Genomic DNA, 17,645 nt, shown 5'->3' on the forward strand with positions numbered 1-17,645 from the left:
GTTCTCTTTTTCTCCCCATGCCCGTGTGGTTCAATAAGACCAAAAAGGGAACCAAAAAACAGACAGAGAGAGAAAGAGAGAGAGAGAAAGAGAATGCAAAAACGAAAGAGCACCATATATCTGTTAACCAGCAGGAGGTTTAAGGATGGTGCTGCTCCAAGACACTGTTTAGAAGTAAAAGTTAAAAAAAAAAAAAAAACACCTCACACTGGCTGTCTGGACAAGACTCCTGGTATGGCCTTCATCTTTTACTAACACCACAGCATATGCTGCTGAGCTGTAGACAGCCTAAAAACACCAGCCACTTCTGATCAATACTTTCTGAGTGTGCCTGTAGGTAATCGGCATCCAATCCAAGAGAGACCAGGTTTACTTGGGGAAAAAAGGAGAGAAAAGCAAAGACATGGGGAGAAGATAAATGCTCTCACTCTCTCTTTCTCTCTATCTGCTTTCCAAATATAGCAGAAATGCTTCAGGCTAATTTGCTCCTCCACTTCAGAAAGAAAAGTATGGTGCTTCATGGGAGTTGGGGAGTAGCAACACACCATCCTTCAATTCATTCATTCTTCTTCAGAAGAAAGGCTCCTTAACTCCTGGCACAGAACATTTTCATGAGTTTTTTCTCTTTTTTTTTTGGGTCAATCTGTTGCTCACGTGGCTGCAGCACAAACACTCCTCACATGCTCTCTCTCTCTCTCTCTCTCTCTCTCTCTCTCTCTCTCTCTCTCTCTCTGATGTTGTTGGGTTGAAGTATACTATTGTCTGCAAATCACACCTTGCATTAAAAGAAAAATATGAGTAATTATGAGTAAAGTTTGTTTAAGGCTCCATAATTATAATTTGCTTTGCTATGGTACAATTTAATATTTACCAAAACTGGACACTTTATAAAAACGGCTAATAAATTGTACTAGGAAAGGAAAAGTGTAAAAAAAAAGTGTACTAGATCCTAGATCTAGTCAAGTGTACTATAGAATCATGGATGATAGCAAATGCAAATATGGGGAATAATTTCAAGAGGTCCTGAGGTGTACAACTGTAGCAAAGTTCTTTGATTCACTCTCTCTCTCTCTCTCTCTCTCTCTCTCTCTCTCTCTCTCCTCACTCTCTCTCTCTCTCTCTGACTTTGAAAAGAAACAAAGGAAAAAGGAGGAAGATAAACTGTTAAGAAGATTAGCAAATAGGTCATTTAGAGGCACAGAGAAAACAGCTTAACAAAATAAAGACAGGAAGGACAGAGACAAAAGTGGAAGGAATTTTGAGTGAATGTCAGAGATACTGAGGAAGCTCTGCAGTAAAGCAATGGACGGATAGAAGAAAAAAAAGCAAAGCAGAACATTGAATGTGCCCCATATAGAAGATCTCAGAGCCCAAGGGTGCTGTGTGTATCAGCACTACACATACAGTATACAGAGCCTGCAAATAAGCCAAATTAAGCATGTGTGCTTTAAAGCAGTGGTCCCCAACCTTTTTTTTCGCCACGGACCGGTCAATGTTTGATAATTTTACCGCGGCCCGCTGGGGGTGGGGGGTGGCGGCTATACAATTAAATAAAAATAAATAATTTTAATTTAATTGTATTTAAACATGCCTTTTTGACTCACTACAAAGCTAAATCAATGAGAACCCTGAGCTTGTTTCTTTGCAACGAGATGGTTCCATCTGGGGTAATAATGGTGCGGCTTTAGGTGACGTCTCTCAGCTCCCGGTTAACTTCTCATCCATGGAAAGTCGCACAAACCCGAGAGAAATACACCACAGTAAATAAAATGGAAATAATTTAATGTTCCTTGGGCGGCCCGGTACTATTTGGTCCACGGATCGGTTGGGGACCACTGCTTTAAAGGGATAATTATTAATTATTTGGAGAGGTTAAATGGTGGTCAATATTAACTTCATGACGAGGTGTGGTGAATTATCTATACATAAGGTTTTAAATACACACTGACAGGAATTAACCTGTGAGTAGATTCAACTGACGTGAAGAGTAAATTGGTGCTCGTAGTGTCAGCTTCCTTATAACAAGAACACACACACACATCTGTGCACAAGACAATCTGGCCCTAACAGTTCCCAGCACAATGGGACAAATGCCCCCTAAAAAAAAAGCACCCGAACATCCACCCTCAGTTGTAATCCTCCCATTCAGCACAAAATGCTTTTAATTATCAAGGGATTTGTTTTTCATAGATACTGCTGTCCAGTCATCATAACAACCATTAACTGTGTAAATTAATAATTTACTACTCTAGACTTACAGTGAATACTTCACTGTAAGGTTATAGGGTTTGTGTTGTTCTATTCTATTCTCCATATTAGTCGATTCGGATAATTACCATTAATAATCGTTTTCTCGTGTTAACTCTTATATACTGGAATCCTAACAATGTGCATCTGCTGGTTTTCATTAAAAAAAATCTAAAGCTTAAATGTATTCATTTTGATTTTTTTTATTTATTTATACATTTTGGTAATTATGTGACTAAGATATTGTAGAGTTTTTATAACCAGCATATTTTTATAACCAGGAAATCAAATATTTCAAACATTAAAACATCACTGTCAAAAAAAACTTAAGTGTAAAAATATGTAAATATATTATGCATATTTAAGCTGTTCATTGTAACACCAAATGTCTGAGGATGAAAAAGACATAATAAAGAGAGTGAGACAAATAAAAACCTACAATGCACAAGATAAATTAGAATCTGATTTCTTTCTACAGGAATCATTTCAAACATCATAGTTATGAGAAAAGACCAAGCGGTAAATAACTAAAAAGCACCACAATAATGGTCAAATACTTTATGAATATTAATACAACAACTAGTACTACTTATAATTATTATTATTATTATTATTATTATTATTATTATTATTATTATTATTATTATTATTATTATCATCATCATCATCTTTAGTGTGAGCTTTCTAGGCCTCCAGCAAATTTAGCACCTTTCACTTGTATATAGTCGTTTATCAAGATGCTCACAATATAGACAAAATGTAACATAATGTAAATGCTTGCCAGACTTGGATTAAATGCCAGTTCACTGCAGGAAACATCACATATTCCAACACTAAATCACATCTATGGTTCCCGTTGTGTAGCCAGGACACCCGCTGGCATGTTTTTAAGAAGTGGGATAAAACTGTGGAGCCTGGACGATGTTCACAAGAAAACTGGAATTAAAAACCAAACACTGGATATATGGAGTGTTTTGCCTAAAGGTATACTGAATGTCTAAAGAACTGCCATTAGACTTCTATTAGCAGTGACTATAGAAAGTGTTTATGGTCTTTTTTTAGTACAGGGAAACAAGCCAAAATTACAATACAGGGTAATCACACAGTCACTAGACAGGTAGGTAAGATTAGTGTTCAGGTTTAAAAATGCTTGTGAATTATATTACTTGATATGCTGAAAGATGTTAAAAAGAGGAGCGTCTGTATTAACACTTCAGTCTGAATTTATCTATGACTAACAGCTCTGCCTCTCTATCTATTCCAACATCCATTCACTAATATGAGAATTCACTGCATCTATGCTAATGAGACTCAACACTGATTAATAGCTGGTGCCTTACACTGGTGTTGGGACAAAATGCAAGGATGGATGGAGTAGGAGGCAGAACCAGACAGCAGGAGAAGTGTTAATTAATGTCAGTGCTTGTGTGCGATATGGAAGGCTCAAAGGGATAAGGAAAAGGCATGAGGTTGGCAACAGCTGCCTTGTTAGATACAGACATACAAGGAAAAGATGAATGCATGTTGCATGAGCACTAACTGTGTAGTGGGTTAGCGGCTCTGAGTTTCTGTCAGTGGCTGGTTTGCATGCAGGGCATTAGGGAGAAAGAAACAGAGGTATGTTGATGAGGGGTTATAGAAAGTAGGTCATACTGATACACTCATATACACATGTGAGAAACCTGCTGCACCAGTGCTTTAACAAGTGCCTGCTCCACACACACAGACAGACACACACACAGACAGACAGACAGACAGACAGACAGACAGACAGACAGACAGACAGACAGACAGACAGACAGACAGACAGACACACACACACACACACACACACACACACACACACACACACACACACACACACACACACACACACACACACACACACACATTATATCAACTGAAATGTGTCATGAAACAAAGAAATAAACAGGGGTCACTGCATGTGTAGAGGGATTCACCTACATGTGATCAACCACAGATTTTGAATGTAACGGACCAAGATCTTGATACTGTAAGATCAGCTTGATGCAGGGAATACCACTCTGACCTAAATCAAGCTTTGTAGGAATTAACAGCAGCATAGAAGCATAAACACAATTGACTGTTCAAACACATATTTACATTAAGCCTTTCGCAATTAGTTAATCATATGAAAACTGAATTATTTAAAGACAACACACACACACACACAAGATGTGCCATTAGCATTCTTTGCCTGGATAGCTTACTAATGGACTAATATCGGCCGAGCATGGATTGACTGGTTGCTATGGGAACTGCATCTGCAGAAGAGATGAAGAGGTGGGGTGAGAGCGTGAAAGAGAGGAGGAGTGTGTGGGGTAGAGGAAGAAACCAGGCAAGGAGAAGAGGGAAAACGGGGGAGGGGTGGTAAGATGGATGTGGATGAAGGAAGTGAGTAAAAGAAGGAGGGGGGCATGGAGAGAGAATGAGAAAGACAAGGGAAGTAGAAGCATAACAAGGAGCATAACTCTTTGGAGTTTGTATTTGGGATTCAGCACAAAGAGTGACCTTGCTGAAGGAGACCTGGGCTTAGGCCAGCATGCTGATGACACACTTTTACTGGCACACATGCACACGTGCACACACACACACACACACACACACACACACACACACACACACACACACACACACACACACACACACACACACACACACACACACACAGATCACATTACAGGAGTCATGGTTACATGCACATACACCATCACTGTAGAACACAACACTGCATCACCTCTGAAGGTGCCATGGATAGAAATAACAAAAAAAAAAAAAACATTCCTTCTAGGTTAGCCACTTCCCATAATCTCTGCTCTGAAAGGAAACAACAACATCAGGCTTATACTTTTTACGAAACTATTTTTGACTTACACTGCTGAGAAATTTCCTGCTCTTTGTAACGGAACGGTATATCATATAATAATACAGAAATTAAGCTATTGCACACATCCACATGCTAGAATGAAACATAAGCAGTGGAAACAGTGTAATGTAAGGTAAGTCGAAATCATGAGCAAACCTGAAGAAACTATTTCTATTTGCATTATGTGCTACTCTAGACTAGTGATGATTATATTGTATAGTTTGCAAGATTTTAGCATGATTACCATGGCAAGCAAAATATGAACTGAACAAATGTCTTATGTAATATTGCTACAGAGTAAATAATCTTGAAAATGAGCTAACACTATGGATCTGAGATATTGTTTATGACAATAACTGTGCCACTGACAAATTACTTAGTATAAAAGTATTTACTTTGCATTAGTTCTTCCCTCCAATCACTCCTAGCGCTGTTGCTTCTAAAGGTTACAAAGCTATGAAGCAGGGTTTTGCGAGCTACAAGGATTCAGTGAAACAGATACAGTATATAATTTTTTTCTTATTTCTTATTCTTATTTCATCATCCAGTTGTCCTACAGCAGACTAAAGGGTTCCAGCCAGGCTAAGAATGTTATTAAAAAAAAAGAAAAAAAAAAAAAAATAAAAAAAAAAAAAAAAAAAAAGAAAAGAAAAAAAAAAGATATTGTGTGTCAAATCATGGGAGATGGCAAACCCACATCAGTGGTAGAATTGGCTCAAAAGGAAGATTATTCTTAATATTTTATTAAAAGTACATCTAGCTAAAGGCTTCTATGCTAAATACTTTATGTCTGGTAAGAATTGTTTGTCTGACCAACCACTAATTAATGACTCGATGGTTTTTATGCTAACCTGTAAAATGTCAGAGTTTATGCATATTGGGCACCTCTGAAGTGGTAAAATAAATGACATACAAGCATCCTGTTAGCTTTTACTCTCATTTCTTCATTCAGGAGTTTTAAGCAGATATAGCATGGCATAAAAGGATGCATAAAAGGAGGGGTGCATAAAGCAGAGTAATAATTGTATTAAACATGATCAAAGACTGGGTGGAGAGAAATAAAGAGCAATGGAGCATGAATCGGTCAAGTAAACGATGAGAGAGACACTGGCACTGCAGAGGGAGAGACTGGGACATAATAGTGTCCCAGAGTGTGAGGAGGGTCAGAAAAAGACACCAGGACTGGTGCACCACATCCGTAACCATGTATCTTTGATGTTACATACAGTAACTGTACTTAGTTTTATTGCCAGAAATCCAGAATTCAATCATCACAGAGATCTCCAAACACATTCACAATACAAACACACTAAATAAATGCTTTATAAATATCTATTTTATTGGCAATGATGGAGAATTGTCCATTTGATAACCACATGTCTAGAAGCACCTTCACCTGTTTAGAACAACTGACTCAGAAATAGACTCCGGTGTGGCTTCTGCTTGGTTGGAATGAAAACAAACACGTCACAATCAAGACGAAAATTGTGAAAATTGAAGCTTTACAATGACCCTCTGAAACTGACACAGTAGGTAGATCTACCACCACACAGCTCCAGGTTTTGGGGTTCAAGTCCATGCTCTGGGTTTTGTTTGTATAAAGAATTGCATTTTCTCCTTGTGTGGATGGATATTGTCTGGGTTCACCATTTTTCTTTAACCTCCAAAAAAAACCTGAAATTGCTGTAAATAATTGTGTGAATGTATGTATATGTGCAAATTTCCCCATGTTGGACTGCCAGGACTTTCATTCAGGATTGCTTCCTCTCATGCAGTGTTCCCTAGGTATGCTCTTCAATCCAGACCAGGATGAAGCAGGAATTGAAGCTGACTAAATGAATACACAACGATTGCAGTTAAAATCTCATTGCTGTTGGTGTGGACATGGATAGCTCATGATACTGTAATTGGAAAGTTTATAACTATTAATTAATTAGCCAGTGTCTGAGGTTGAGATGACCTATATGATGACCTGCTGGCTGGGAGATTTTGGCCCAAAAACACACAAAAAAATTAAGTCTGGAAAGCTAATAACATGAGTCATGATTTTACATAATACAGTGTTAATGAATTCCTGCTGTAAATTGGCTTCATTACAAGCCTTTAGACTTGTGCCAGATATCAATGGAGACGGGAATCTCATTCAGATGTCTGAGCGTGGGAGCTAAATCCAAAGAGTTTTGTGAACAGCCCGATTTAATCACACACTTAAACAGATTCAACACAGTTGGTATCTCACAGCAAGATTTTCTCACTCTGGAAAAAGTTGCAGAGGTAAACAGTATAGTTGAAAAACTTTACTGACTGCAGCAATACAGTCAAAAGAGTTTCACCTCAGCTCACAAGTCAAGATTTCAAGTTGACAGAATAGTCTACAGTTTCCAATATTTTTTACTTAGTAATAGCTGACAGGTTACTCAAGTCTTTCATGAATAATGCAGTTACGGTGTGTGTGTGTGTGTGTGTGTGTGTGTGTGTGTGTGTGTGTGTGTGTGTGTGTGTGTGTGTGTGTGTGTGTGTGTGCGTGTGTGTGCAAGAATTGAGTACAAGAAAGCTGAAGTACATCCTTCATAGTGCACATCTCAATGCTAAGCATCTAGCTAAACATAGAGCTGCAGCAGCAATAAATATTTTATTTCTACCAGGAGGAAGTGAAGAGAAAGAGAAGGAAGTGTGTGCAGGAGAGAGAAAAAGTGAGGATGAGAGAGCTAGATTGTGGCAAAAATATTATACGCTATTTTTGTACAGAGCAGGGAGTTCTAACAGAGATGACAGTGTGGTATCACCAGAGATAAGAGGGTTATGTTCTCACACGGTCTTTCATTCAGACGATCTGGGTTAGATAACGAGCTTTGGCATCTATTTATCGAACACAATTCTGCTTGCAGTTATTCTGCATTTAGTTAACTCAGCACCAAATCAAAGACTGAGAGACAGTCATCAGCATTCATTCCACAGGCCTACAATTAATCCTGGTATGAGAAGAAAACTAGGTTAGAGAACAGAAAGCATACATATCGCATACATAGGACGCGGGGCAGTGCGTGCTACAGGGACAGAGGACGTAGGGGCTTTGCTAAATAGGCTGAGGCTGCTGTGATGGTAGTGAAGGAGAGCTAAAGGTTAATTATGTATCTACAGGGAGCAGTGTGTAGTCTCTGAACAGAGTCTTTTGCTCAGCACATGTATCATCATTACTCCAATAGACACCACCACAGAGAGGGCATCTTACTACAGGTCATTAGCACAGAGGTTTTATGAAGGTGTTTTCCACACTGGACACATTCAATCTGTGTTTAAGACTGAGTAGGTCTCCAGTTAAGACCACAGTAAATGGGAGCAAAAAGAGGAGATAAATCCAATATGCACTTACTAAGAAACAAAGCATACAAGGTTCAGTGAATTAACTCTATCATTGGACCTAGAGCCAGAACTACTGCCAGTATTATTGAAACAAATACTTTAGATAAATGCTGAACTGACAGATTATTAGACACTTTACCTATGCTTTGGTCAGAAATGATGAGAGAGAATAAAACGGGTCAGACCAGAACTGAGAGCTCACCAAAAGTGTTTCTGAAGTGTTTCACAGAAAAGAAACACTTGTATTCGAATCAGCACCTAAATTCACACTAGCTGTTTTTAACACCTCCTGCAATCACATTCAGTCCTTTGGTTTTTATCACCTATATGTCTTCACTGGGAGCTGTTAGAAAGAAAGAAAGAAAGAAAGAAAGAAAGAAAGAAAGAAAGAAAGAAAGAAAGAAAGAAAGAAAGAAAGAAAGAAAGAAAGAAAGAAAGAAAGAAAGAAAGAAAGAAAGAAAGATGTGCAACCCTATAAGCTGCAATATCTTTTATATCTGGATATGGCACAATATCTTGACTTTATTCTGAATAATTCATTGATGTATAGAATAAAATGACAGTTTGTGCAACAGCTTTATAAAATGTTTGGATCAGTTTCTGGGGACAGAATCAGACAATGACATTGTTTTTCTGTGGAAATTTCCACCTTCCTCGCTCCCTCAGAGCTACCAGCACTGCTCGACTGGTCCCACCATCTCTCAGGGTAAGACGTAGGTATACAAGACTCTGTTCTGGCATCGAGGTGGTGGAATGAACTTCCTCTAGATGAGCTGAGTCACTGGCTATCTTCAAATAATGGGTGAAGACCTACATGTTCCTGAAACACTTAAACTACACTTTTTTCCCTGTTTGTTTATATATATATATATATATATATATATATATATATATATATATATATATATATATATATATATATATATATATATATATATATATTAATGTAATAAAATTAATTATTAAAATTAATTAATAAAATTAATGTAATAAAAAAACAGAGTTTTAGGTTGATGGTATACTAAGTCTGCAACCAGCGTTAATGTATTCATCAATACAGACTTAAGACACATACAGACACTTACGCACATCGTTCTAGATAAGGGCGTCTGCCAAATGCCATACATGTAAAATGTAAATGTCCATCTTCAGATATTCCAGATTGCGTTTAAGGTTGTTTCAGAGGTCAGGATCAGCCATGATACACGAGGAACTAGAATATCAATCACACCCCACAATTCGTTATTGCACTAATGGACTGTTACTGTACATAAAATCATGCTCATTTGCACACTTGCTCTCCTTTTTGCATTGCTGCTCACCATTTGCTTACCATTGTATATACACACACCTAATTTCTGTTCATAATAACAGCAATATATTATATTATGGCCATAGTACATATCCTCCTGTATATTTCGGTTTATCGTATTAATATATTTTGTTTATAGCACATACCTTCTGTAAATTTTAGTTTATAGTAATATCCATCTGTATATTATGTTCATAGCACATATACAGTATATTCATATGTAAATTATATTCATAGTACATATATACTCATTTGTATATTATATTCATTGTATATTATATTCATTGTATATTATATTCATAATAATATATATAATATTCATATATATCATATATATATCATATTCATTGTATATTATATATCTGTAAACTGCTGTTTATAGTAATAGCCATATATTTTATTACAGCACATATCCTTCTGTAAATCTGTATATTGTTCATAGTATGCACACAACTGTAAATTACTCCATATTACCACTTAACTTATTTAAATTTTGTACAAACTGTATATCCTGCACTTGCTGCTATTGCACTCTGATTAGACCTAAACTGCATTTCGTTGCCTTGTACTTGTACATGCGTAATGACAATAAAGTTGAATCTAATCTAATCTAATCTAATCTAATCTAATCTAATCTAATCTAGAGAGAGTGAGAGCACTTGCTCTAGGGTCGGTAGCAGCAGTAAGGGACAGGTAGAATGGGGCTTTTAATCAGTATACCACAGAATTATCCACTGATCCACAACATTTGATCAGGTTCACTAAACATATATGCACATTTCTCAGCTGTGTGTAATGAAAAGCTATAACCATACAACCTTTACTGATCAGATACTGGGTTTAATAAACATGGTGTACAATCACTGCCAGGGCAGTAGAGGTTTATAGCTGTATATAATATAAGATAATTTAACCTATATCTAAGAGATATTTTTACTATTTTAAAGCTCAAAATATTCTTGTTCTATAAGCAATTAATGTTGCTAACTTTAATAATAAATTTCTAGGAATAATCAAAATGATCTTCCATTAAAATAAGATAATTTAAAGTTTAGAAATCATATATTTGGTCAATTGTAATCTTATAATGATTCAAGATGACTAAGATTCAAGATATTATTTGCCAAGATATATTTTTTTTAGTGTGAATGTTCTTAGTATGATTTCTGAAATAATTTAAAATACTCATTTCCTGACCTTCTGTTCTCTGACAATTAAACAGTGCATCACACAGTGTAGGGAAAAACTGCAAAGTGATGCCAGGATCATTTGGTTAATGTTTATGTTTACACACAGTGCTTCAATATTATGTTCATATGAGGTGACATAAAGGACAATGAGTATTAAGCTTTTGTTTTTTTTCCTTTCCTATTTGTTTGTGCATGAGTGCATTTAAGCAGCTTTTTGACCTCATACACATCACTGTGTCCTAAAGTGTCCTGTGAGCGGATGTTCCCCTCCATTACACACAAACACACACACACACGTTTGTGACCTTTCTCCAAAATAACTATTAATACTAATTAATACTAAACCTAGCATTTACTTTAACCTCAGTAACCAAACAGAACTCTTTGGTCTCATAGGGACAGGCCAAATATTAACACAAGGACAAAATTATGAGATATTCCAATTCCCGAGGGTCAATTTGGAACAAGCATATAAATAAATGTCCACTAGAAGTGTAATGCAAAGCTATGTTCTGTATTTAGAGCACAGAATATTCACATCTTTATTTAAATTTAAAAGCCGAAGATTAAAGAGTGGCCTAAACAGCCTGATTTCTAAATTAAATATGAACCCTACCACACAGCACAGAGCTAGTCTTTCAGGATGGTGTGTGTGAATTTCAGCTCTGACTACCTCATTCGCACTCAAATTCTTAGTAGCTTTATAATCCAGTTTACACAAATATGACTGTCCTATTTTCCAAAATATAATCAATCTACAGTAGTGACAGAATGTAAACCACATCTTCCCTGAGCTAGCAAATTGCATGGAAAAATAAATGAAGCTTGTAAATACTGTACATCATAAAGCAACTCATGCTCATATTAATGAATGTGCTCATTCTTTGTCTTGCAAGTTTCTTATCTCTTGCATGAAAGTGTGACTTTTCTTGAATTCCTAGGATCCATGTCTCAGATTTGTCGAGCTGTCTAAAGAAAAGCTTCATTCTGGACAGTGTATTCATATTTTCGGATATCTCTGATTGCCTATCTTGCCAAAAGCAAACAAAAGCATAGCAAAAACAATTAAAAATAAAATAAATAAATAAATAAATAAATAAAATTCATGTGTCACACTCCCCCTCACAATGCCTCGGTTGAGTGCAGCTCTAATCCCTTTATCAATAAACACTGTGGCATTTATAATATTTCTCTGTAAACCACATGAATTATAATTCACTTCAGTGTGCTGCATATCAGTGAGAATGTGCATGTGAGGATGCCACGGCTGTATAAAGAGGCTGAGAAGCTGATACGTGTGCCAACGAACACTGGCTTTGCCCAAACAGGTACCTTTTGAAATGGCTGAGCAGGGTGCCAACCAGCTCTCCGATGCGGCTCTCGCCCGCTGGCAACATGCCCTGCAGACACACAATCAGGTCCCGGTTGTCCTTGGTGTGGAAGACCACCAGCTGATCCTTCCCAGGGGACACACTCAGACCCGTCACCTGGGAAAACAAGAGCAGGGAGAGAGGGAGGGAGGGTGAAAACAGTGTACAGTCTAATGAGCACTGTTGTGGTTTTCCCTGAATGTGGAAGTGCAGACCCAGCTTTCTGGAGTCACACTCATTATGAACACACACAAGACCTGAGAACAAGAGAATACTCCTGGGATTTGTCACCTGCACATGGTGGTGGTTATAGATGATTACTGCAGACAACAATTTTGATGTTATTTATTTATTATTTATTTATTATTTGTGCTTTAGGAAAAAAAAGGACAACTAGTTATTAAAAGCTCAGTTACAATGTCCAGTTATTAAATGTTCCCATATGCAAACATACACTTTTTGCATGTATCGATCATCTTTTATAAACACTTACATTACATTATAAACATAAAAAACATTTTTTATATGAATATAAAATATATTCATATTTTCATTGCAAATGCTTTTGGATTTTCATTACAAGTGTGCTGTAAACAATCACTATTCTATTCATGTCTCAGTAGGTTTACATTTACGTTTATGACATTTGGCAGATGCCCTTATCCAGAGTGATGCATAAAAGTGCTTTTAAGTCTCTATCGATGAATACAATAACACTGGTTCACTAGGTTACAGACTTATGATACCATCAACCTAAAACTCTGTTCAGGTTTTTTTAAAAATACACATACAACAACTGGAGAAAAATGCAAGTTTAAGTTTTTCAGGAAAATGTAGGTTTTCACCCGTCGTTTGAAGATAGCTACAGTAGTGACTCAGCTCATCTAGAGGAAGTTCATTCCACCACCTCTGTGCCAGAACAGTGAAGTCTTGCAATACGTAATTTGTAAGTGTTGTGTAGTGAAATTTATCGCAATATACATTTTGAGACGATGACCGGTGTGAAGCTAGGTTAGTGTTTGGTTCAAGTTGAAGTGTTTAGCATACTTCATGGTAACCTTGCTCTGGCAAGGTCTCTTAAATTTAGTGCGAGACCTCTAGAATAAGCCCAGGTTTCTTTCTTAGACAATTTACAAGGACTAAGAAAGCAGGAGCACCACACCATGATCTGAACACCATTTCTCCTCTCTTTCAGCTGAGATGATGCAGTTTGATGATATCAAACAGAGCGGTCGATATGCAAGGTGTGTTTGTTTAAAAAAATTATACATTTGATATATATATAATGCTCATGTGGAAAAGAGACAGCCATTGTGGCGTCAATGGATTCATTATATACTGGATATCAAACAAGGCAATTCCAAGCAAATGTTATGGGGCAATGAGGAGCGGGAAGAACTGCTGAGTAGCCTGCACTATTCTTGTCCTGTGCTGCCAGTAAAAAGTATCGCAGTAATGGCAGTAGAGATCAGCAACCTCACTTGCCCTCCCTTGTCCATTCTTGAGAAAAAGTGTTACGTAACAATCGACTCCCTCTGTCTTTCTTAATGTGTGTTTATAACAGAGAAAGAATGAGAGAGAGCGAGAGAGAGTATAAGAGATAGCTCCAAGATTCTAAATCTATCGAATCATTTTAAACTCAACTCCTTTAGCTTATCTATAATCTATTTTCCATCATCATCATCATCATCATTTCTAAAAATGACCTCGACTCATAAATACACACTCATCAGCTCCATCACTTTGTTTATGATCTTTCCAAATGAAGCGACCAATAAACTAGGAAGCAAAAAAATCGAAGAGATTAGCAGAAGCTTTAATAAACAAATAAGTCAAACGTGGGGACGGGGGGACGGGGGGACGGGGGGACGGGGGGGGGGACACAAAGAGACAGCTTTAAGAAAGAGCAGAAGGAAAACACAGAGGAGGCAAATCTGTGCACATGCCTAAACGCTACCAGACGTCAGCTGACTTCTTTTCCCACTCCGTCGTCATGACAACCCCATCTCCTGGGATGTTGGCATGACAACAGCAGAGAGGGAAAACGGATGGTGAGGAACTGGGTGGAATGCTGTAGGGTGAGGGGCAAGGGATGAACTACAGTCGAGGATGATTTTAAATATTGCGATGGGTTTTCTTTTATATATATTTCGTAATATAATACGGAGTCAGGGACCCTGGTTTCTTAAGCATCACAAATCATCATAAATCATCCTAAAACACCAATACCATGATAGCATCATTACACAGAGCCATGGTCCTCAGTAGAGCATTAAATAAATATGGGTACAGGAAATGGCTAGTTGGGGCAGAAGTTTTCCCTATTCAGGAACCATTAATACTGAAGATTAGATGAAGGAGAGAATTACTGTACTTAAACATCAGCCATATACACATATCCTGCTAAATACGGTGGTTAATGGATCCACAGTAATACCATTAAATCAAATTTGATTGCTGATTATTTACTCATTCTTTGTTAAATGCATTTAATTCAAATAAACCAATCAAATCAAATCAAAAACAGCAGAATTATTTGCAATTATACAATTTGTTTCTCCATTCAGAGAGATAACCTGGTCTGGTGAATATTTTTGTTATGTAGGCTTTTGTCTACAGGACGGAAGGTCGAATACACCGCCTGTAGACATACTCTCTGATAAGAGCATGAGCCAAATCCCCCTCCTTCACAGAGAGCTCAGTATTATAGAGCTCTGCAAGAAACATGGCCTGGAGCCCACTGCAGCTCTGAAACAGCCAACCACACCAATCACTACAGACGGATTAGAAGAGCAGGTTACATCTCTCCTTATTTCTCTTCAGCGTTAACTCAGGACATCACACCTGCAGTGTGGAGGTCAACCGTCCAGGTTTAAGCCTGTTTAATGACGACTAATCTGCAAGACAGGCGAGGTTGTTCAACTTGAGCGATGCTCAAAGCACAACGGACAAATCTAATAAAGCCCAAAGCACAACCATGCTAATCTAAACTTGTGCTATATGAAAGAAAGTTTTTTTCAAAACTGTTGTACCTTACGTAAAATAAGACAAAAACCGACACGGTGCAGCAACAAAATCTGGATCGATGTAATGAGGAAAATTATTCAACACTGTCAAAGCAGTTATTGATATCCTTTTTCTTTTTCCACTCTCTCTCTCTCTAAAAAAAAAAGCATTTTAATGTTATTAGGAAAAACACAAAGCATAAAGTCCTTTCTGTCCGGAAGACATTTTAATGGTTAAAATGAACTCAAGTGAATCATTTTGGATTGGGCCTGAAATACCTTGAATTTGTGCTCAAAGGAATCATTTGGGATTAATAGTGAATTAAAGTGTATCGAATCATTAGTTGTGTAATGTATCAGTATGTGTATAAGATTATCTGAGAAATGGATTAACTCCATGTACGTATAAAACATGTGTGGGAGTAAATACTGTACAGATATCTGGATTTTGACCAATACAGCTTTCCAGTTTAAACCCAAGTGTGAAATGAGCACTGAGTACAATACATGGGAAGCGGCGGTAAGGAGACACATACGTTGTACAGTGGGATGCTCTTCATGGGCTTGTACTGTTTCAGAGGGTCCATCTTGTAGAGGTGACGATCAGTGATCAGCACTGCTCGGTTCTCTGCCTTATTAAAGTGGTTGATCTACAGAAGCAGAATTAACATTTATTAAAAATGATATAAGAACCAAGGAAAGACATCTAGTACATATTCAAATATGTGACGTAAAAGGTGTGTTGTACCTTGCGAACATTGCAGGAGAAGAGGACTCTCATGAACTTGTCTTTCCTCTGCAGGTCACTGGACACCAAAGTGAAGGAAGATGCTGAATCAGGACTATCCCGCTTCTAAGCATCGACACGCAGTGAAAGAGTGGAAACAAAATTTATACTCTATTCAATTCATGTGTTGTTCTATTCAACTAAACTGTATTAAATTCCTTCATGAATCTAACACTGACCATGTAATTGCCCTCCCAGGCTCTCTGCAGGCCGAGGTCTGCCCTCTGACCCTTTAGGCACTCCAGAGTGGCCACTTTAGCCCTGACCTGTAACATCTCCTCTGGAGACAGTTTTTTAATGATGGTCCATGCCCACCACCTTTACCGCAAGCACATAAAAATAAACAAAACGTTTCACTTTCAAACAGAACTACATAATAGTATCCAAGAAACAAATATTTTTTTGCCTGAAAGAAATCATGCTCATGAAAGCTTTCTCTAACAAACAGGTGGCAAAATTGTCGCCGCTAAATAAAAAACAAACAAGCTCAGTCATTTGTAATCTAGCTATCAAGATTGTAGCCTTTAAAGTGTTGTGACCCAAGCTAACTCAGCCTTGTTAAACATTACAGAAAGTGGCGTTATCCAGATGAGGTTTCAGCAAGCATTAGCTGTAGGTACATCAGTAATTAGGATTAAAGTGGTAGGTACAGAATATAGCACATGATTGAAAGGTTTGGATGGAAAATAGTAAAACTCATTGCCAGCATTACCAACTACAGCTACCAACAAGTCTAGTTATTTCTCTAATATACAAATGTATATTACTTAAATACTCTTAGAATATAAAAAAGAGAAATATAGGTTGAAGATATATCAGTACAGGGTGAATTCAATAGAAGTTGATTTCAAATACCTTGGAATTTAAACAAGTCATACCTGTATATCAGGCCTGTGAGAACCACAGACGGACAACACGAGAATATTGCATAAAAATGGAAAAAAATGATTTACCAACATCCTATTTTATAGACAAACTATGTGTTATTCGTGGGCTTGTGTTATTTTCCACAATTTTTAGTTCATTGCTTTTACTTCGGTATCTTCTACATTGTATAATTATAGCAAAAACATTAGGAGTAAAAGAACCCATATGGAATTATGCCATGACCAAAAAGTGTTAAATCAAAACTAGAAGCCAGATGACAGCTTTGCACCCTCTGGGTATACACACACGCTGAGCGCAATTTGGCTTCTTTTATTATTGTTCTAAATAAAAACTGCTTGCTAAAAGTCTTGTCAAAATAGGCTTTGGAAATAAATTTAGATCCGAAACAGTATTATTTAGATTAAAGTGTTAAGATCAGGGCACATATTAGATCAAGTGTGTCATGGGCTTTGGAATCCAAATACCACAAGTACTGTTACTTTGTCTCACAAACACAGTCTTCATGGACCAGGATGAGAGAAATATTTCATATACACCAATCACTGACAGATTTGAATCGCTAAAGATTCTCAGCTCCATATTAAGGTATAGATTAG

General features: G+C 37.2%; 1 protein-coding gene across 1 annotated transcript in view; it reads right to left on the reverse strand.

Moving 5' to 3' along the window:
* myo1d (myosin 1D) overlaps positions 1–17,645 on the reverse strand; it is a 61,150-nt gene that overhangs the window by 5,206 nt on the left and 38,299 nt on the right. The window contains exons 18-21 of the mRNA XM_027140374.2: positions 16,341–16,479; positions 16,123–16,227; positions 15,911–16,024; positions 12,332–12,486 (exon numbers count right to left, since the gene is read on the reverse strand). Coding sequence (XP_026996175.1) covers positions 12,332–12,486; positions 15,911–16,024; positions 16,123–16,227; positions 16,341–16,479 — 513 coding nt within the window. The remainder of the gene's footprint in view (positions 1–12,331; positions 12,487–15,910; positions 16,025–16,122; positions 16,228–16,340; positions 16,480–17,645) is intronic.

Source organism: Tachysurus fulvidraco, chromosome 8 (assembly GCF_022655615.1).
Source record: "Tachysurus fulvidraco isolate hzauxx_2018 chromosome 8, HZAU_PFXX_2.0, whole genome shotgun sequence".
In the NCBI taxonomy this organism is placed as follows: domain Eukaryota; kingdom Metazoa; phylum Chordata; class Actinopteri; order Siluriformes; family Bagridae; genus Tachysurus; species Tachysurus fulvidraco.